Below are 22,081 nucleotides of genomic sequence, written 5' to 3'. Positions count from 1 at the left end.
GCTCTACACGATTGCTACAAGAAGCTGTTATCTGCTCAATGCATCACATCACATCTCAGCATGCATGCGGTAGAGGTAGAGGTAGTGTATAGTACATACACACCCACACATACGCACACATACACACACACACACTCACCCACTGCATTGACCTGTGTTAGTGTAAGTGGCCGAGGAAGTGTGTGGCTCAAGGTGGCATTTCATCGGCAACCTGTTCATCAGATAGAGACATACATCAAGGTTGTGCTTCCTTTAAAATAATGGATGGGCTTACTCGGTCTGGCCAACACAGAAAAAGATAACCTTAACGTGTGTGTGGTACATCTTTCACAGGAAATGACTATTCTGGCACCTTATTCTTCCGTGAATTCACTCGGATTGCCTCAACATCATACGCTCACTCACGCACACCTCACCTTTCAGGTGGAAAAGGACAGTGTTTGTCAGTGTGCGTGAAAAAGGAATGTGTTTCACTGAAGACTCCTGTAAACCACTATGATGATGATGACACAGACTCTGCATTAAACATGCTCACTGCTCAGGGGCAGAGCCTAATCGTACCGTTGGCTATCGTTGTCGTTGTGTGTCTCTCACTACAGAGAAGAGCATAGGACACTGTGAATGCTCTGAGGTGATGATTCACAAAGCCCAGTGAAGGCCATTCAGATATGATATTTGGCAATGAGCCAAACAGATGTAAACCTCAAAAGAGAAGGATTGAAGCCAAAACAAGGGGGGAATGCGGACAAATCCTAGCCCAGTTAAAAAAAAGAAAGCAATACAAGAAACTAGGACATCTACAGATGTATTGAGTCTTGCTATTCACTGCTTGTGCAAAGTCTTTGACAGCCCAACATGGCCATTTCTGTGTGTTTGGTGTATTCAGACCTGTTAACTCTTTGTGTCTACTGATATACACAAATGCACTGTCTCCTTGCAGGCTAGCATTGGGAGAAAGCACCGACACAAACACTCACGTCTGCCATGGCATACTGTGGCCAACATACACATTTGTGTAAAAATGAATAACAGAGAACACTACTTAAGAGAGTAAAGACACTAAATACTACTGTATATTTCCTTTACCTTCCCCTTTAAATGTATAAACTGTTGCCTTTTGTTGTTGCCTGCCCATATTTTTGGTATTAGATATTACTGTATTAGTTGTGGCTCAGGTTTACAGGATAAAGCAGGTCTCTCTCAGAGAGAGTGAGAGTGATAGAGAGAGGATGTGTCACAGTATTGATCTCTCTGGACTTCACCTTTGGATGATGTCACTCAGATTACTCAAAGGCAAGCCTCCATCACAGAGGCATCTTCCCACTACAACTCAGCCACCTGCAGCACTATTTCAGACGGTACTCTGATACTGGACATTCTCACCACAGTATCAGATATTTTAGCGATTTGTAGCTATTCCCGCCCGGGAATAATTGAAGAGCTACATGCTGTTATAGGATATACACACACCACACAGTCTTGCAGTTTCCTGACAGAGTTTTAACCCTCATGTTTGCCCTTCGGTCAGAGTACAGCTGGAATAACTGCAGGAGGGCTGGGCTGCATTACCTGCATAGTGGGACAGTCTTGGCTGTCTGTTGACACACGGAATGCAAAATGTGTACAACACACCCCATTGAAAGTTCAACCTGGTCTCTTCACACCCAGCCTACTTGGGCCAGGGCGAGTGGAAACATGCTAGCTTCCTCACAGAAAAGTGGTCTCTTGTTAGTCTATTTGACTATTGAAAAATATATCACGAAACATTGACCCTAGGTTGTTGAATGGTTGCAATTATTGCTTTGTGATTTCATGGTAAAAACACATGGCTACATTGGAAACAAAACTCTTGTTGTGTAGATCTCTCAACATACAGCTTCACTTGAGTCAGATTATAGGCCTAGTTATGAAGACACACAACTCTGTGGTGTATGTACATGCTTTATGTATATGAAGGGGGGAGTAGACTGCAATAATCAGTGATGGGCAACCTGGATTCGTTAAATTACTCTTATAATCCATTGCCACATATTACCTGGTTTTACCTGTAATTCAACAAGGAGTTTGCCTGGTTGAATCATCACCTGCTTGAATTGGACAGGTAACCAGGTTACGTTGTAAAATGTAGCACTGAATTGTACATTTAGGAATCCAGGTTGCGCATCACAGGCAATAACACACACATGCCTATTGACTAAAGCCCATGACGATCAGGTGAGCTTGCTACTGCTGCAGGAGAAATAAGCAGACACAGTGCTCCATTGGGGTCCATTCATTTGGTATTGATTCCAGAAATATTGGTTGAAAAAGAACTTTGTCTTCCTTTTTTCATGATCCAACTAAAGAACCCATCTGTGAGAGGAGCTCTCCAAATGGCACTGGAGCAGACCTACCTATTGAGCATCGATGTAACACCACATTTCTTTGTCTTGCTAAACTGGTTGTCCATCCCTTTCCACCCTTGCATATCGTCCTTCCCATTTCACTCCAGATGGTCTTCATGAGATGAGAAGAGCTCAGTCTGTCTGGCACATTTAGCCGTGTTGTGTCTCATGAGGGAATCTACACAAATAAACATATCTGGAATTTGTCTCCTTGTGTCCATTTGTAGTTGAATAAGGACCACATGAAGCAATATAAGGTACACATTTAAGTTTTTTTTAAATGACAAATAGTTGCCTTCTGTGCCAGATACAGTATCACACCACATTCCCCATCATAAGGCCACCTCTGTAAGCCTTTGGAGGAAAGATGAAACGTCTACATCTCATCTGAACTAGATTTCATCAACACCTCAATCTCACCATGGTATCCACAAGTGTGATTGGAAATAAAGAAAAGCAAATGAGTTGTTACTAAAAACACTTTATTTCCCCATGTCAGTTACATTTGCTCTGTTCCGAGTGTGTCGCTATACCCCCTCCTCATAGTTAGTGTCCCCACCTGTCACAACAGTCACTTCACTCCAGCACAGCCACGTGCTCTGCGTATTTACTCACAACATTTACATCTAAAACTACATAGCAAACATTCATCACACACACACTCTCCCGCAAACATACATTACTCTCCCACACACACACACCCACGTACGAGTTGAGATACATGGAATAAATATACGTAAATACAATAATTTGGGAGCGCTGACGACAGACAAAGGTGTAGCTATGGAGTGCTGCAAGAGAAACAGGACACCTCTTCTACACCAGCCAAGAGCCTCAGAGCCAATCAGAACCATCAACATGGAGTACAGAGGATACAGTATAGCCACCAGTGGATGAGGAGCGGAAACCCTACAGCCCACCAGTAACCTGTGGCCCAACAACACAGTAAAATGGTCACGCAGAAGAGGTCTGGATCCATAGCTGTATGATGTGCACCAATTACTATATAAAACAATACCAGGCACCAATGACTATCATTTCTTAACAGAGTAGTTGCTCAAGCAAGGCAGTTACTCATTTCTGTACAGGGGACTGACAGTCAAGCTGTGCACACAACAAATATGGTTTCCATTCATCCAAACAACATGCAGGGTGAAGCTTAGGCCCTATTCCTCCGCCATCTTGCTATTGTCATTAGCAACTAATATGATGCATGTGCCCAAGATTTGTCGTTACTTCTTCGGTGCATCATCATGGCTGTTCGTAAATTCTTTGCGAAAAGACTATGGCTGTACATCCATGCTTGTGGAAGCCATTTAACCAAGGCAAGTGCTCTAGCAAGTCTCTGAAGGGCTCTCGTTGGGTAACACAGAGACTAAATAATAATTTAACAAAAACATATACAAAAGATCATGTATCCTAGTAATCTCCGTTGCTGACATCAGCTCTGGCTTGCTCTGAGGTCGAGCGCATGGTGTATATGAGGATCCCCGTCCTGGTCTTAGAGAAGAGGGGCACAATCAGTGGTTCAAAAAAGGGGAAAAGAATCAACCGTTATAATGTTCCAGGGTTTGACCATCCAAGGATGAATGTTGTTGGTAGTGAGGGAGATAGTGGAGAGGGAAGGCTGATGTGCTAGTGGTGACTTGAGGAGAGGACTGTATTGCAGTAATGGCCTGAGATCGGACCTCAAACTCCACTGAGCTGGAGTGTTCAGGGAATATTCGGACGATGTACACAAACACATTTAACTTTTGGATGGAAAAATAACTTGTTTGTATGTTAGGTATGCTAAGGATGAATTTTTAATTATTTAAATTAGATTTAAACTCATATTCCTACTCTGTATGGTTGAATCATATTACTTAGCAGCTAGCCTTCCTCCATGTTACAACTAAGCCCAGCTGCAACATATGTTGCAACTGAAAAAATGCTTCATTGAAATTCAGTAACTCAACGGCAAAAACACACGGACAGATTACGTTATGCCATCAGACACCTCAAACACTCTTATTGTGCGCTATGACCTGTGCTGCCAACTGTGCCACCGTTTTTACTTTTTTTGTTCAAGAAAATCATACATACCACACCAGCTGCTTCAGAAACAAAATAAACAAGACCTGGAGAGAAAAGGTACTATGGTTCAGCAAAGGACACCGCCAGCATTCGGAGGTTAGGTGGGGGAGTCAAGTGAGAGACGACGATGTGAAACATCACGAGAATACAGTGGACAAGACCTGCCCTTGCCCCGAGCTGTGATAAATATCTGCAGTGAGGTCAGAGGTCGAATGCAGGGTGGGGGGGGGCAGGCACTCACTAAGGTAGCTGATCCCTTCTTCAGATGAAACAAGAGTGTCTCTCAGAATCCCTTTCAAAGGGTGCATGGTGTTTTTGGTACGTTTTCTTGTTTTTTTTCCCAGTATATATTTTTGTATGTATTTGTTCCCCCCCTCATGTCCTCCTCCTCCAAATACTGGCCAAGGCCAAACCCCCGTATGTATGTGTATATATATATATATCCCTTAGAGATGTTTAGAGTCCGGATGAGTTTCATCCAGAGCTGGCCTTCACCAGCTTCATGAGTCCGTCGGTGCTCATGGATTTGGGGCGCTCCAGGGGGAAGCCCAGCGCCCGGCTCCAGATGAGCTGCGCCAGCACGCCCAGCGCCCGCGACACGCCGAACAGCACCGTGTAGTAGTTCATCTCCGTCATGCCGTAATACTGCAGGACACAGAGGAGGAAGACACAGAGATGTTAGCAGCAGCTAACGATACAACCGAGTAGCCTACAGGTACAACTTCATATCTAACATGCTGTAGTACTGCAGGAAACAGAGGAGGAAGACACAGAGATGTTAGCAGAAGCTAACGATACAACCGAGTAGCCTACAGGTACAAGTTCGTAACCAGTGCTTAATTTGAGCCGGAACATGCCGGAACAGGATCCCCCACCTCGTCATTTTGACCCCCCCGTGTTCCGGGACTTATTTTGGCTGATCCCCCACCTCTCGTGAATGATTAAAAAAAAAAAAGTTCTTTTTTATTTTTTTTTATTAAAAGGTTTTTAAATGTAGTAGCCCATAACTTCTATTCATAAATTGTACAAAAATAAATTGATGGATTAGGTTTTTATAATAAATCTTCATACCTTCATGTCTATTCAATGTTACTGGTCGCTTGACATACAAACCACGCCTCAAGAGGAACAGAATGGAAAATTAATACTGGCGGCAAATACAGGTCGGACGGAGGTCAGTGTGTCAGTGAGAGGGACAATCAACTTGTGCAGGTGAAAAGTTTTACTTTTAAAATGTCTAAACGACAGATGAGTTTAACTTCATTTTTCAAGAAAAAGGAAGAGGGAGAGGAGTCAAAACGCTACAAAGCAACCGGCGATGGGGACAGCAGCGTCGCTGCTAGCATCCACGAAGCAAGTAGAACGGCTAGTTCTCCCACCGCCTCAACAGCTCCTAGTTCTAGCGTGCAGGTGCAGCTAGCTACGACCGGTGCTGATACAGACTACACAGCTGCCGCGGATCAGGACAACCAGCCAGATGCAGTTGAAGGACAAAGCCACGACGACCACCCAGTGCTACAGCATCACAGCAAGAAACAACCGAGCTGGAGCAAGAGGTGACAACTGGGACAGTTAGCGTGGAGGGTTCAGGAGAGGAGAGCGGGGACAGCGGAGGAGAGCAGGATGGGGCAAGCGAGAGATCCGGGAAGGGAGGATGCTCACATATTTGGACGCCAGAGCAGTTTAAAATCAAACAGTCATACAACCCCTGGCTGGTTATGGGAAGTTTAGGTTTAGGCTGCACAATCTGTCAAAAAGTGGGGACATTGGGGCCACTTAAGACTGGGGGGCTGAAACTTGCCAAAGAGTGGGTGTCCAGTACAGTGTCATCATCGGCTTTGGATATCAAAAAACAGCAACGCGCACTCCGGAAAAAAGTATTCGAACATGCCCGTACTAAAGCTCACCTGGCAGCCGCAAACATTCTGGAGAAAGCCAGAGTAGACAGTATGGGCCAGTGTGTAATGAACAGCCTGTCCGAACAAATTACCACCACCGCTCGTGTATTTCGCACAGCATACAAGGAGGCTAAACGTCACCGTCCCGCATATGGCTTTGAGCACGAGATGATTGTCAAGAAATTAAATGGACTGGACATGGGGAGGATTTTGCACTCGAACGTGGCATGTAGTAACATTCAAAAAACACATTTCAGAAGAAATGAAAAGAAAGCTATTCGAACAAATAGTGTGTGTGCGCACCTAAACTCAGTTAAATGTTGGACGAGTCAACTAGCTTGAGTAAGAAGAGCTGTTTAATCATTTATATTCGTGCTCAGTTGCCCGACATGGACAAACCCACCAATATTTTCACTGAGCTTGTCGAGCTAGATGATCTAACTGCCCACGGTATTGTCCATGCACTGCTGACTGCCCTGGAGCGTCTTCATTTCACCCAGGAATTTCTGTCTAAAACCCTCATTGGGGTAACTTGTGATGGTGCGTCCGTTATGTTGGGGCGTAAAAGTGGAGTGGCGAGTCGGCTCCAGGCAATGTTCCCCAACATCACTCTGTGGCACTGCTCAGCCCACAGACTTGAGCTCGCGGTTGCCGACGTAGTGAAAGAGATGGGCGCCGTAAATCACTTTAAAAGTCTGATGGACAAGCTGTATGCACTGTATAGCACATCCAACAAAAACCGATTTGGAACTGAGAACGGCTGCGGAGAGCCTCGATGTACAACTATGCAAAATAGGTCGAATTCTAGATACCAGGTGGGTGGCCTCAAGTTTTAGAACAGTCGACGCTGTGTGGAAGAATTACCCAGCACTTTTACAAACATTTCCAAACGGCATCCGACGACCCCTCTCGCGATGGCATCACAAGGCGCACATACAGCGGGCTTGCTATGCGCCTGTCTTCACATGCCTTTGTGAACAATTTAGGCATTTTGTGCGATGCACTACAAGAATTGTCTGAGCTTTCAGTTGAGCTTCAAAAAAGAGACGTCACCATCATTTCAGCACACAAGACAATTTCACGTGAAATCAGAGTATTCGAGGCAATGTCAGAACGGCCAGGGCGCTACACTGAACTGAGCCAAAGGGGGATCGTTGAAAACTCCTTCCAAGGTGTCACAACTGAATGGAGGAAAGCCAAGTGACAAATCACTCGACCACAAGCAGTGTTTTCTTAACTGTGGCCAAAAACCTGGAGAGCGCATGCTATCGCAAGGAGGTCGCGTGCCAGACAAAATGGATATAACAAATTCATTGAGGAGTTTGAAGGTACTTTACGCACAGTATTGGCCTGATGGAGCAGATGCGTTTGTATGGAGAGACTGAGGTTGAGTCACTGTGCCAACGCTTCAACATCACAAAACCCACGCGCTGTCCTACGGGCCTACAGGGCATACAGGGACTCGGATGGAAACGACATGCCCGATGAACTGAGGGAATTACTTGTTGCTGTCAACAGTATTCCCATTGCAAGTGCTGAATGTGAGCGTGGCTTTTCTCAAATGAATCTGATATGCACTCCCCATCGTGGCTCTCTGCTCATACCCACCATATCATCTTTGCTGTTCCTGAATCTTGTTGGACCACCACTGGATAAATTCAACCCTGTCCCTTACGTCAGATCGTGGGTTTCCAAGGGACACAGAAACGCGACAGACGCACGCAGTAAAACGCGCAACAGAGAGAGGGAGGAGAATCCTGACATGCTGGTGATGTGGAATATTATGAGCAGCTAAATGGTGAGTAATTTGCATTTGTTGTCCGTAACACACACACACACACACACACACACACACACACACACGCACGCACAGCGCGCGCACTCACTTCATGTAGCGCTCGTTTCTGGTAACGCAATCTTATGTCATTTATTTTATTAAAGTGATGTTGTTTGAAATGACGCTTGTATGTGCAATGTGTATGTGTAACAGCTGTAGAAGTGCCTTTTTTTTTTTTTTTTGGTGTGCGTTCCGGGACCTCAGTCCATGTCGTCATCGACGTGTCTTTAAGTCTACTTTGCGTTCCGTTACCTGCTGATTTACAAATTAAGCACTGTTCGTAACATGTCGTAGTACTGCAGGAGACAGAGGAAGAAGACACAGAGATGTTAGCAGAAGCTAACGATACCACAGAGTAGCCTACAGGTACAAGTTCGTAACATGTCGTAGTACTGCAGGAGACAGAGGAGGAAGACACCAGGAGATGTTAACAGCAGCTAACGATACAAGCGAGTAGCCTACAGGTACAAGTTCATATCTAACATGCTGTAGGCAGTGCTTAATTTGAGCCGGAACATGCCGGAACAGGATCCCCCACCTCGTCATTTTGACCCCCCCGTGTTCCGGGACTTATTTTGGCTGATCCCCCACCTCTCGTGAATGATTAAAAAAAAAAAAGTTCTTTTTTATTTTTTTTTATTAAAAGGTTTTTAAATGTAGTAGCCCATAACTTCTATTCATAAATTGTACAAAAATAAATTGATGGATTAGGTTTTTATAATAAATCTTCATACCTTCATGTCTATTCAATGTTACTGGTCGCTTGACATACAAACCACGCCTCAAGAGGAACAGAATGGAAAATTAATACTGGCGGCAAATACAGGTCGGACGGAGGTCAGTGTGTCAGTGAGAGGGACAATCAACTTGTGCAGGTGAAAAGTTTTACTTTTAAAATGTCTAAACGACAGATGAGTTTAACTTCATTTTTCAAGAAAAAGGAAGAGGGAGAGGAGTCAAAACGCTACAAAGCAACCGGCGATGGGGACAGCAGCGTCGCTGCTAGCATCGACGAAGCAAGTAGAACGGCTAGTTCTCCCACTGCCTCAACAGCTCCTAGTTCTAGCGTGCAGGTGCAGCTAGCTACGACCGGTGCTGATACAGACTACACAGCTGCCGCGGATCAGGACAACCAGCCAGATGCAGTTGAAGGACATAGCCACGACGACCACCACCAGTGCTACAGCATCACAGCAAGAAACAACCGAGCTGGAGCAAGAGGTGACAACTGGGACAGTTAGCGTGGAGGGGTTCAGGAGAGGAGAGCGGGGGACAGCGAGGAGAGCAGGATGGGGCAAGCGAGAGATCCGGGAAGGGAGGATGCTCACATATTTGGACGCCAGAGCAGTTTAAAATCAAACAGTCATACAACCCTGCTGGTTATGGGGAGTTTAGGTTTAGGCTGCACAACCTGTCAAAAAGTGGGGACATTGGGGCCACTTAAGACTGGGGGGCTGAAACTTGCCAAAGAGTGGGTGTCCAGTACAGTGTCATCATCGGCTTTGGATATCAAAAAACAGCAACGCGCACTCCGGAAAAAAGTATTCGAACATGCCCGTACTAAAGCTCACCTGGCAGCCGCAAACATTCTGGAGAAAGCCAGAGTAGACAGTATGGGCCAGTGTGTAATGAACAGCCTGTCCGAACAAATTACCACCACCGCTCGTGTATTTCGCACAGCATACAAGGAGGCTAAACGTCACCGTCCCGCATATGGCTTTGAGCACGAGATTGATTGTCAAGAATTAAATGGACTGGACATGGGGAGGATTTTGCACTCGAACGTGGCATGTAGTAACATTCAAAAACACATTTCAGAAGAAATGAAAAGAAAGCTATTCGAACAAATAGTTGTGTGCGCACCTAAACTCAGTTTAATGTTGGACGAGTCAACTAGCTTGAGTAAGAGCTGTTTAATCATTTATATTCGTGCTCAGTTGCCCGACATGGACAAACCCACCAACATTTTTACTGAGCTTGTTGAGCTAGATGATCTAACTGCCCACGGTATTGTCCATGCACTGCTGACTGCCCTGGAGCGTCTTCATTTCACCCAGGAATTTCTGTCTAAAACCCTCATTGGGGTAACTTGTGATGGTGCGTCCGTTATGTTGGGGCGTAAAAGTGGAGTGGCGAGTCGGCTCCAGGCAATGTTCCCCAACATCACTCTGTGGCACTGCTCAGCCCACAGACTTGAGCTTGCGGTTGCCGACGTAGTGAAAGAGATGGGCGCCGTAAACCACTTTAAAAGTCTGATGGACAAGCTGTATGAATGTATAGCACATCCAACAAAAAACGATTGGAACTGAGAATGGCTGCGGAGAGCCTCGATGTACAACTATGCAAAATAGTTCGAATTCTAGATACCAGGTGGGTGGCCTGAAGTTTTAGAGCAGTTGACGCTGTGTGGAAGAATTACCCAGCACTTTACAAGCATTTCCAAACGGCATCCGACGACCCCTCTCGTGATGGCATCACAAGGCGCACATACAGCGGGCTTGCTATGCGCCTGTCTTCACATGCCTTTGTGAACAATTTAGGCATTATGTGCGATGCACTACAAGAATTGTCTGAGCTTTCAGTTGAGCTTCAAAAAAGAGACGTCACCATCATTTCAGCACACAAGACAATTTCACGTGAAATCAGAGTATTCGAGGCAATGTCAGAACGGCCAGGGCGCTACACTGAACTGAGCCAAAGGGGGATCGTTGAAAACTCATTCCAAGGTGTCACACTGAATGGAGGAAAGCCAAGTGACAAATCACTCGACCACAAGCAGTTTTTCTTAACTGTGGCCAAAAACCTGGAGGAGCGCATGCTATCGCAAGGAGGTCGCGTGCCAGACAAAACTGGATATAACAAATTCATTGAGGAGTTGAAGGTACTTTACGCACAGTATTGGCCTGATGGAGCAGATGCGTTGTATGGAGAGACTGAGGTTGAGTCACTGTGCCAACGCTTCAACATCACAAACCCACGCGCTGTCCTACGGGCCTACAGGGCATACAGGGACTCGGATGGAAACGACATGCCCGATGAACTGAGGGAATTACTTGTTGCTGTCAACAGTATTCCCATTGCAAGTGCTGAATGTGAGCGTGGCTTTTCTCAAATGAATCTGATATGCACTCCCCATCGTGGCTCTCTGCTCATACCCACCATATCATCTTTGCTGTTCCTGAATCTTGTTGGACCACCACTGGATAAATTCAACCCTGTCCCTTACGTCAGATCGTGGGTTTCCAAGGGACACAGAAACGCGACAGACGCACGCAGTAAAACGCGCAACAGAGAGAGGGAGGAGAATCCTGACATGCTGGTGATGTGGAATGTTATGAGCAGCTAAATGGTGAGTCATTTGCATTTGTTGTCCGTAACACACACACACACACACGCACCACACACACACACGCACGCACAGCGCGCGCACACTCACTTCATGTAGCGCTCGTTTCTGGTAACGCAATCTTATGTCATTTATTAAAGTGATGTTGTTTGAAATGACGCTTGTATGTGCAATGTGTATGTGTAACAGCTGTAGAAGTGCCTTTTTTTTTTTTTTTTGGTGTGCGTTCCGGGACCTCAGTCCATGTCGTCATCGACGTGTCTTTAAGTCTACTTTGCGTTCCGTTACCTGCTGGTTTACAAATTAAGCACTGGCTGTAGTACTGCAGGACACAGAGGAGGAAGATAGATGTTTGCAGCAGCTAACGATACACTCAGTACGGGTACAAGTTCATCTCTGAAATGCCGTAGTACTGCAGGACACAGAGGAGGGAGACCTAGAGATGTCAGCAGCAGCTAACGATACAACTGAGTACAGGCTGAACAGCACCGTGAAGCACTTAATCTCTGTTATGCCATAGTGCTGCATGAAAGAGGACAATAACAACAGGGGGGAGATGTTGACATCAATTACTGTTACCACTAGTACAGGCTAAACTGCACAGTGCAGTAGTTTGGCTGACCTGAAGGTTATTGATTACCTAATTCACTAATTAAGGCTCGTTAGTGTTCCTCACCTGCAGGAGTACTCCGCTGTGTGCGTCCACGTTGGGCCAGGGGTTCTTGGCCTTGCCCTGCTCCAGCAGCACGTTGGGCACGATCTTGTAGAGCTGTGCCACCAGCTTGAACATGGGGTCGTTGGGCAGGTGCTTCAGGGCAAACTCGCGCTGGCACGTGTAGCGCGGGTCTGTCTTCCTCAGCACGGCGTGCCCATAACCTGGCACCACCTGAGCGAGAGAGAGGGAGAGGAAGAGAGATAGAGAGAAAGAGAGAGAAAGAGAGAGAAAGAGAGAGAAAGAGAGAGAGAGAAAGAGAAAGAGAGACCAATGACAGATGAGGACAGACAGGGTAACACCCACTATTGAGCTTGCATTCATTCAAGTCTGTACAAGTTCCTTATTAGTCTTAGGTTAAGAATTCAAAAAACATTTACACATCCGCCATTACATTGATTCAAGTAAATTGCATTGCTTTCCCCCCCCTTATAATCAAAATCTGAATTGAATTTCTGACTTCACTGCACCACATTTTACTGGTACTTCCAGTCATTCCAATCTGCAATAGGCAGTGCTATTTTGAGAACGCGTCTTGTCTGGCACTACCTACACTCTGCCTTGGCAGGTGGCATGTGAGGATTCAACTTGCCAAGACTCGCCCTTTCAGGCTGCAGTGTGTGTGTGTGTACGTGTGTTGAACCCACCCTTTCAAACTTGACTGTGTGTGTGTGTGTGTGTGTGTGTGTGTGTGTGTGTGTGAGCGAGTGTTGAACTCACCCTTCCAGACTTGAGTGTGTTCCAGATGTAGTCCCTCATCTTCTCGTCAGACACCTCTCCTCCCATCTCCTTCTGCAGCGCCGTCAGCCACACCAGCACCTCCTGCAGGGTGACACACGCACACTTTCAGCTTTTCGCCAGGTGAAGGTGCCATTTTTTTACTGTGCTATTCAGGGATCTAAACAATGGAGATCACACCCTTTGTTGACAAAGACTTAACAATCCAGGACCCGGTTTCTCAACAGTGGCGTTGCTAACTAGTAACTTAGTAAGTTGCCTATGGGAAACTGCATTGCAACCAAGTAAGTTGCTAACTGTTGAGAAACGGGGTCCTAATGTAATCTTCCACTCCTCCATAGCACAATACTAAGGCTCACGGTATGCTTGCTGTAGGATACGCGAGCGCGTGAACGATTCGTTCATGAACGCGTTAACTTGCGCAATTCATGTCAATTTTACGTACGTTAGATACTGCAACCAAACAAGTGCGTTAGGTGCAATATCTTTAAACTCGCTGGGGGCGATCGCAAGAAAGACTGTACAGTTCCATACGAGCGCGTCTGGGGAAAACAACGATGGCAACAACTTTTCAAGACCATCTCGGGCTTGTCCGAAATTACAAACATTCGATTTGCCATCATATTTCCCCGTTGCACATTGACAAAGGAGCGTGCAAATATAGAAGTAGCAGTATCGTCTCCTTGCCCAGCGAGTCCTTATTTTGTTTTGTTTACAGTCTGTGTTCCCAATTTCCTTATCGCAATGTTGTGCTCTCTGCCCCCTGGATGACACCGCCAGTATTTTGCGTGTTGGTCTACTGCTTTTAAAGCAAGCATGTGCAGTCGGTTGCTCGTGCTGACTCGCGTAATTTGCCGCTCGCAGCCAGCGTGCCGAGGGCTTAATGCAACAACTTCCTGCTTCACACCACCACATGGCGTGCCTCCTCTCACACATCCCCCTAGTCTCTTACTTTGCAAATACATTAATTCATTAAACCAATGAAATGAAATCCATCCACCCATTCAAAAGGATTGCGCAAATCAAAATCTGTGGTTGACAGGCAAGCACAAACGCATGTGCGGCCGGAGGAGCGGAGAACACCACTCCAGCATCTTCGAGTGGACTGAGGGCATAGAAATGGCAGGGCTAGGGCAGGATGCTGTTGTACTAGCGTACTAATTAATGTTAACAGAAAAGGTAATACCCTCTAGGGTTGTAACAAATGTTCCATGACGAGATGATTCGACATCGATTTCTTAAGGCAGCAATTTGAATATTTTCGATACTTCAGAATGCCCCACAATAAGATACGATTCGGTTCAATTAATTTTTTTCGAATTACTTTTCCACTTCTATTATGTTGCACAATTAAAATCTAAGGCATTGGGCTCGGGCCAGCGATTTGATTATTTTCGATACTTAAGAATGCCCCACGATACCATACGGTGCGATATTATCCATCGATCCTACGGCAGACGATCGTATTGATACATATAAATTATTATTTACACCCCTAGTGCCCTCCAATTACAGAGACAGCAGGATTGACATGCGGCTCCTGAGGACTGTGACTGAGAGGATTTTCCTCCACCATCACCAGATGACGTACCTGATTGGCCAGACCGTGCAGAGGTCCGGCGAGGCCGTTCATGGCGGCACTGAAGGACAGGTAGGGGTCAGAGAGGGCACTGCCCACCAAGTGACTGGTGTGGGCACTCACGTTGCCACCCTCGTGGTCACTGGGGGAGAGAGAGAGAAACACACACACACACAGAGACAACATAAGAAACCATGAAACAAACTGTTGTGTCGGCTACCAATACAAAAACTGATGAAATGCTAGTCTTGCACCTTTCTAAATAAAATGTAAAGATCCACGTCCGACTTGCTCTGCAATCGTCCTTCCATTACTGTGTGTGACAGGTCTGTGTGTGTGTGTTTTTGCCCGTATGTGCACCTGTGTGTGTCTGAAGAAGGCAGATAAAGCATCCCAATGAGATCAGACAGGATTAGCCGGCGAGCTGGCAGCGCACTGGAGAGCAGCTGTCTGGTCTCTCCCTGCCATGCCTCTTCACCCATATCTCAATAAGATTTCCTCCAGCTGCCCACCAATTTGATGGCTGTCTGAGGGGAAATCTAGTTTGACAATGGCATTGACTGACTCCATGCCAGTTTGTCTGAAGACGACCAAATCATGATTGGGTATTTTTGAGCCAAGGTATGTCACCACAGTGGCCGACTGATCTTCGGGTGGTTGATATGCTTATATACACGTGTGTGCGCGCGTGTGTGTGTGTGTATGCGTTAACCGGTGGATGGTGAGGTAAACAGGCATGAGCAAGGACGCTGACAGCTTTGGCCGGGCCCAGGACATAATCGTCTGAAAGGGCCCCCCAGCCCAAAACATGCAATGTAATAAGGACCCAATTCAGTGTGTGTTTGTGTGTGTACTGACCTGTGGATGGTGAGGTAGAGGCGCATGAGCTCAACGAACTGGGCGTCGGTGTATCCCAGCATGTTGGTGAAGTTGTGTGACCAGTCCAGGTCGGAGTCTATGGCCCCGATGCTGCTGCCCTCACGGTACAGGTTACGGTAGATCTTAGCAGCCACACACGGCAGCTTGGCAATCAGGTCCATCGAGTCCTCATACACAAACTACCAGGGGATCAAAAAGAGGGACATAAACTATTAACTGTTTTTTAAAAGATTTTTTGGGGCTTTTTGGGCTTTATGACTAGACAGGAAATTATTGGGACAGAGAGATGGGGCAGGGCCCGGAAATGACTCCGGCCGGACTCGAACCAGGGTCCCCGTGGGCAATGTAAGCCCAATTGTGGGGGGCTTAGCGGGCTGCGCCACAATGCCCCCAAATTGTAAACTTTTTGTAGTTTGTATTTGTATTGTCCTACTACGTGTGTGCAGGGAAGGTCTACGCAACATTAGATCCGCTATTAGATCCGTTATCTATTCCAGGCAGGTCAAAAGCTACCCACAACAGACACCTACCTCCCAGTACTTGGCCTTGTTGACGCCCTCGGAATAGGCGCGGGCGAAGCTGCTCTCGCTGTTGAGGGCGGTGATGGCGGCGCTGAACTGGGACATGGGGTGCAGGTTGGTGGGGAAGTTGTCCAGCATGGTCACCACGTGGGAGGGCAGGGCGGCACGCTTGGCCCACTCCTTAGACAGCCAGGCCACCTAAGACACGTACACACACACATTATTACACACAAAGTATTAAGAGCCGCATGCTTCATCCACTCCCTTAGACAGCCAGGCCACCTATCACCACACACACACGCACACGCACACGCACGCGCGCACACACGCACACGCTTCACCCACTCCCTCAGACAGCCAGGCCATTTGAGCTGGCAAACAACAACACGGTGAGGACATATGAGTTGTTTGTGTGTCTGTGTGTGTCTTCTAGGCAGGAAGTGTGTGGGATGAAGTTATCTATTGACCAATCTATTGAAACATTACACACTACTTAAAATACAGACTACGAAAATATATCAAGCTACTATGGTGTCCCTTTAGGCAAGACACACTTGTTCACATGGTTTAGAAGAAACCCTCCCTTAGCAACCTTCCATGCATCTTGAACAGGCCAGAGTTTGTATCTGGCCGTCGAGTGTGCTTGTTCCCGATTGGACCCTCATCTAGGCTAGTTCTGCTTACCTGCTCCTGATTGGACCCTCATCTAGGCTTGTTCTGCTTACCTGCTCCTGAGTGGGCACCTGTCCGGTGACGAGCAGCCAGAAGAGTCCCTCAGGCAGAGGCTCCTCCCCACCGGCCGCTTTGGGCAGCAGCTCCTGGCACTCAGGGATGCTGTAACCACGGAAACGGATACCCTGCCGAGATAAGGAGGAGAGCAAATCAGAGGTGACCTCAATCAAAGCATCTCGACCAGAGCAGCTGCCTGCCAACATAATTTGTTGATGCACCGAGCTAGCCCAGCTTGGAGCACCCCCATCCCCAGAACACACACCCTCCATACAACACACCCACTAGCCTGCACACAGTTTATACAAAAAAGAGGAGAGGCAATCAGAGTGTTGACCTCTATCAAAGCTCATCAACCCAGGTGACTGATGGAGCAGATATTGGGACAGCTGGTACTCAACTACACAGCTCACAGAGAACCCGGCCCAGGATACACACCCTGAATAACAGTGATCAGAACAGACCCATATGCCTGTGCAAAGTGTATGCTTAAATCATGGGTAAGCGGTTAGGGCGTCAGACTTACAGCCCAAAGGTTGCCTGTTCGACTCCCGGCCCGCCAGGTTGGTGGGGGAGTAATTAAGCAGTACCCCTCAATCCCCCTCCATGAAAGAGGTACCCCACCAACACCAACCCCACCAGGTAAAACACCATTGTAACAGGTGCGCTTTAGCCCCCTAAATTGTATATTTTAAAATACGGATTTTTGATATGCGGCTCCATATCCGTGAAAACAAACAGGCCAAAACAGACGAGCTTACAAAAATATCCAGCAACGGGGAAACAGCACCTTAGTTGTAAGTGCCCTAACTGCTGACCACCACTCACCTCATCCGGGTCCAGCACGGAGGTCTCGTAGACCAAGCCCTTCATGCCTCGCATCCCTCCATACATCTATGACAAGAGACACACACACACACACTTCACAGATAAATGAATGGATATCTTGAACGGTGCTGAATAATAAATTGAACACAGCTTATAATTGTTATATGCCTGTAAATGCCATACAAGCACCCATGCCACTTTACATATGACGAGTCAGTTCCTGTCTGGTCTGTTTGAGGAGAGGCTCTCACCATATCAACAGTGATCTGGCCGAGGTTAGTCTTGCCATACTGTTGCTTGAAGTTCTTGATCCGCGACTGCTCTTTGGGAACAAGGTCTACAAGTACATCTTTAAGGTTCTACAAAAGGAAGAGAAAGGAGATGTATTTTGTCAATTCTCTCCGAGACAGACAAGGCGAATTTTCAATTCATGAGGGTGTTGATGCCACACTTGCTAATTTGCTTGGTCTTCTAGTATGTAACCAGGCGAACCCCATCCACCCTCTTCGTTCAAGCACACAACATGTTTTGTTTTTATCCATACACACCACTAGGGCAGTTGACAGAATATTCATTTGCTCTTTAATGAAGTACTTAACCATTTACCACCGGAAGAGGTATGTTCTTTAACTCAGAAATGATGCGTAGTGTTGCATTAAATGTCATGGAATTCTACAGCAGAATTCATGAAATGGACTTGAGACTGAGATTCCAACAGAACGATGTATTTTGATGTAATACAATGTAATGTATTTGAATGTTACAGTCTACTTACTGTTGATGATGCACTGGCATGTCTAGCTGCAACAAGAACAGATGCATTCTGCAAAGAAACACAAATGCCATTAGTTTCCATTCCTTTGCAAAAAAAATAAACCCAAGACGCACACATTTAATACTACAAACAAAAAGCCTGTGCAGAGTACAAACAAAATTGGGTCTGTTGTACTATCTAATCAACCTTAGACATTAGGTCTTCTCGGTCTTCCTGTAAAACCTTGGATCTTTATGGGTGGATTCCAATATGTGGACTCCCGTCAAACCTTGCTCACTTGCCTCCTTGTGACCTTGTGATGACGTCACTGACAATAGAATTGTATTTTAATATCTTGCAATAGCTCAATTCTAATGTCATGTTCTCATTTGCAAACGGGATGGTGAATGAAGAATAGTCCCCCAAAAGTTCTTGTGGCTAGAGTGAGAGCAGGAAACTCAGTCGTTTGGGTCGTTGGTGAAACGCTAGGCCACAAGCACAGACAGAGGATGGGAGTCAGCATATTGGAATTCATATTTTGAAACCACTCCATATTTGTGTGCTCTACGAAGACTCAGTCAACATATGGCAAACTGTGCATGGAACGCTCATCTTCTTTGATGTAGACCCTGTGGACTTAGACACTTCTGAAAACAGACTGGTGAATCTAGACCTCCCATTTCTGCTGAATACTGTATTCAGACCAGTGGTGTTTTTGGCAGAGCAGCGTAGTACATTGACAGCTTATGTTAAAATGGCAAAGAATAAAAATGCACGACCATATTAAACCACTGGGTCACAGCACCATGAGGCGAATACCAGTCTACATTTCCAAGACAATTCCAAGACTGGGCACGCTCGCTGTGGCATTGCCAATCTTGAAACGCACTGAAACTACTCCACACAGATCTCAACAGTGATTCCAGCAGGTGATGACTCATGGACCACATGTTTGGGCAACGCTGCTCGGCAACAATTATAATTTGCAAATATTCCACTGATGATTTAAGGATTTCAGGTTAAAATGTGTGTTGGCCAATAGCAGAGCGAATGAACACACCCAAAGAGAGCATTGGTTAGTAACACTGTCTTCTAAACATGCCTGTAGCATGTAAGCCTGTGCAATTACACTTAAAAATCAATCATACACTCAAGGTAACATTGTGTATTCATGTTAGGCTTAGAACGCTCCACTACACATTCTAACTGTAAGAGTCAAGGCGGCAGGTCAGGTGTTTTAGCACAAGCACCCTCAAATCATAACCCCTTTAATGGAGCTCCCACAGTTTACAATGCAGTATTTCACTATGGTTTTGTTGTTCGTATCCTACAGCCAAAATAGCTCAGACACTAGTTTTTACTACGGCAGACTGAAACACAACTGATGGACACTTAGGCTGCCCTCGGGACAAGACAACATGGAAACAAGATTTTGGCTTCTTTCCGGTTTCAACCTGAAGGTCGGGATAGACAGGTTTTCTCTGATGTAACATTAAGATTCTTGTAATTATGAAACCCAATTTGTTAAGGCGAACAAGACATTCGCGAACTTCATCCGATGCCCAATTCTGCCTTTGCCGTGGGCCTTTATAAAACTCATACATCCTTCTCATATTGCGCATCAAACCCCAACATGTGCCAGGATGGTGAGTGCCACTTTCAAGGAGACAGAGCTGTCCAGAATATCAGTCCACCTGTGCCCATCAAAAATGAACACAGCACCACTTTCCCTTGTGAGGTTGGCTTGATTTTTTTTTTTCACTGCAAGTAAATCTCTGAACTGCTCCTTTGAAATGAGAGCACAAGCACAAGATAGTCTGAACAACCTCTCCATGGCTGTGTTGTTCACATTGAAAGTCATTGTAGGAGGCAAAATAATATGCCTGGAACGTGAAAGAACAAACCGTGTGTAGTAGCTGAATATGGGACACCATGATACATCAATGGTGGACTGATCTTTGGTCAGTTAGCCATTAGGATACGGATCACAGGCTGGGCAATGCGACAGATTACTTTAAACTGAGTTTATTGTACGTCAATTCAATGTTGGGTCTATGGCACGTATACGCACCGAATAAGGACATACCGGGCCGCTCAAATTGCGCACAGATGGTCGCCATAATCACAGCAGCTAAAACCTCAAACCAGACAAGTTTTGGTTTCTGGCCAAAGTTGTCCCACTGGTCTTCACGCCCGCTAGAACTAATAACTACTAGCTCTGTATTTTGATATGAAGTGATCTAGCAGCCACTGTACTGCCAACCACAGTAGGTTGGGCACATTAGCTAGCTTTACTTGCTACAAGTACTAGAACTAGTTCCAGACAGCTTGAAGGTTTGACGAAGGATCACCACCTCTGCTAATTCACAGTAATTTAGTCATCTATGTTGGCAAAACACAATGATCATCAACTGACAATCAACTTCCTACTCTAAATCGTTCCAAGTTTCAAGCAGCTGACTAGACACAGACTGATTTGATTTATCTTAACGCATAGCACTCTAAATGATTTGTTCCCTGGCAAGGACACTCAAGGGAACCGGACAGTGACTGACAACTCTGCGACAACTTTCATGGTCGCAAGAAGTTCACAGCTATCATACTGGAAGACTCGGTAGACGACCACCACCAGGTTACTCTGAAGTTACACCTGAAGGAACAATATTATTCGTGCACATATTTAGCAAGAAGATCCTCAGCTGTACAGGCACAGCGTCCCCTTACTTTTCATTGCAAGATGAACTTTGCTAAGCTAACTTTGGCTACAAGAGGTAGCTAGCCGGCTAAAAACCTGTCAAGTTTGGCTCAAAAAGCAGTTGTGTCTTATCATCTTACCGTTGAATTAAGAAGCCTTGGCGCTAACCTGCTGATTGACAGAAGCGACATGATGGAAGTAGGTTGACAAGTTAATGTACTGTTTGATTTTAAAAGCCGATGCCTGCTGCACCGTGGAAAGTGTATGAAGGTGCCCCCGCACGGACGCCTCGGACCAAGTGAAGGTTGAAAAAATTAGAGGGCCTTGAGAGGACAAAGTAGGTGTGGCGACAGCGCTCATGTCAGTGACGCACAGCAATGCCAGTGGTCAGAGTCATGAATAGGAAAGTGTAATAGTTTATCAATGGCTCTGCCAGTGGTCAGACAAGTTCACGTAGTAAATTGATTGGATAGATTTCTCAGTTGGAAACTTTGATTGGTTATCACCCCATGTGCTACACAGAGGAAGTGCTCGTTTGTTCTCCTGCCTGTCAATGTGGTTTTTGCTGCAGCCCCATTTATTGTTCTTACAAAAATTACCTATTTTTTATGGCGCACTAAACGATTCATAATATTTACAATGCCCGGTAGCAACGTCAGATACTTCTTTTTAGTAGCCGATGACGCTGTGTTGACGCTGTATAGTTCATCCATTCAGTGAAATCACACCCTCTAAGAAAAGAAAAACTTGATACATTGAAACTCTTGCACAGTTACACTGAAAATAACATGGTTACATTCTGTGTTCCTGTTACATACATTAGATACATTGTAACATGTGGAACAGTAGGCTTACACAATCTCATCTGCACTGTGCTAGGTGTAGGGTTAAGTTTCATAGGCTAAGTGCAACATATTACATTATATTGTTAATTAAATTCATAGAGTAAAATTAGAGGACTGAATATGTATATGTGCGCATATTATCATTTAAAAAAAAAAAATGACAGAGAACAAGAAACCAGAACATTTTTGCCTCAACTTCTGTGTTCTATTAATGTGCACACACACACACACACACACACACACACACACACACACACACA

The 22,081-nt window shown here is 45.7% G+C and overlaps 2 protein-coding genes across 2 annotated transcripts in view; one reads left to right on the top strand and one right to left on the bottom strand.

Moving 5' to 3' along the window:
- LOC134466698 (cyclin-dependent kinase 16-like) overlaps window positions 1–2,210 on the top strand; it is a 26,183-nt gene extending 23,973 nt beyond the window's left edge. Inside the window, exon 16 of the mRNA XM_063220553.1 lies at window positions 1–2,210. This exon is cut by the window's left edge and continues 375 nt beyond it. The gene's annotated coding sequence lies outside the window, so the exon portion shown is untranslated.
- A 635-nt stretch (window positions 2,211–2,845) lies between these two features.
- Window positions 2,846–21,281, bottom strand: LOC134466708 (citrate synthase, mitochondrial). The gene is made up of 11 exons (XM_063220565.1): window positions 21,117–21,281; window positions 18,303–18,350; window positions 17,779–17,886; window positions 17,528–17,593; window positions 16,696–16,827; window positions 15,980–16,168; window positions 15,429–15,628; window positions 14,583–14,712; window positions 12,974–13,075; window positions 12,218–12,427; window positions 2,846–5,105 (listed from the first exon to the last, which is right to left on the bottom strand). Exons 1-11 carry the CDS (start codon window positions 21,165–21,167, stop codon window positions 4,935–4,937), a joined length of 1,407 nt encoding a protein of 468 aa, XP_063076635.1. The 5' UTR covers window positions 21,168–21,281; the 3' UTR covers window positions 2,846–4,934.
- Between the last annotated feature and the right edge of the window lie 800 nt (window positions 21,282–22,081).

This window comes from Engraulis encrasicolus, chromosome 2, assembly GCF_034702125.1.
Source record: "Engraulis encrasicolus isolate BLACKSEA-1 chromosome 2, IST_EnEncr_1.0, whole genome shotgun sequence".
Lineage (NCBI taxonomy): Eukaryota > Metazoa > Chordata > Actinopteri > Clupeiformes > Engraulidae > Engraulis > Engraulis encrasicolus.
This window is presented reverse-complemented; position numbering and strand designations above follow the sequence as displayed.

Coding starts and splice junctions, on each gene's coding strand:
- LOC134466708 (XM_063220565.1), bottom strand. CDS start 21,167: ATGTCGCTTCTGTCAATCAGCAGGTTAGCGCCAAGGCTTCTTAATTCA. Junction 17,594..17,778: donor GCCAGATCACTGTTGATATG/GTGAGAGCCTCT, acceptor CTCTTGTCATAG/ATGTATGGAGGGATGCGAGG. Junction 16,169..16,695: donor AGGTGCCCACTCAGGAGCAG/GTAAGCAGAACA, acceptor TACGTGTCTTAG/GTGGCCTGGCTGTCTAAGGA.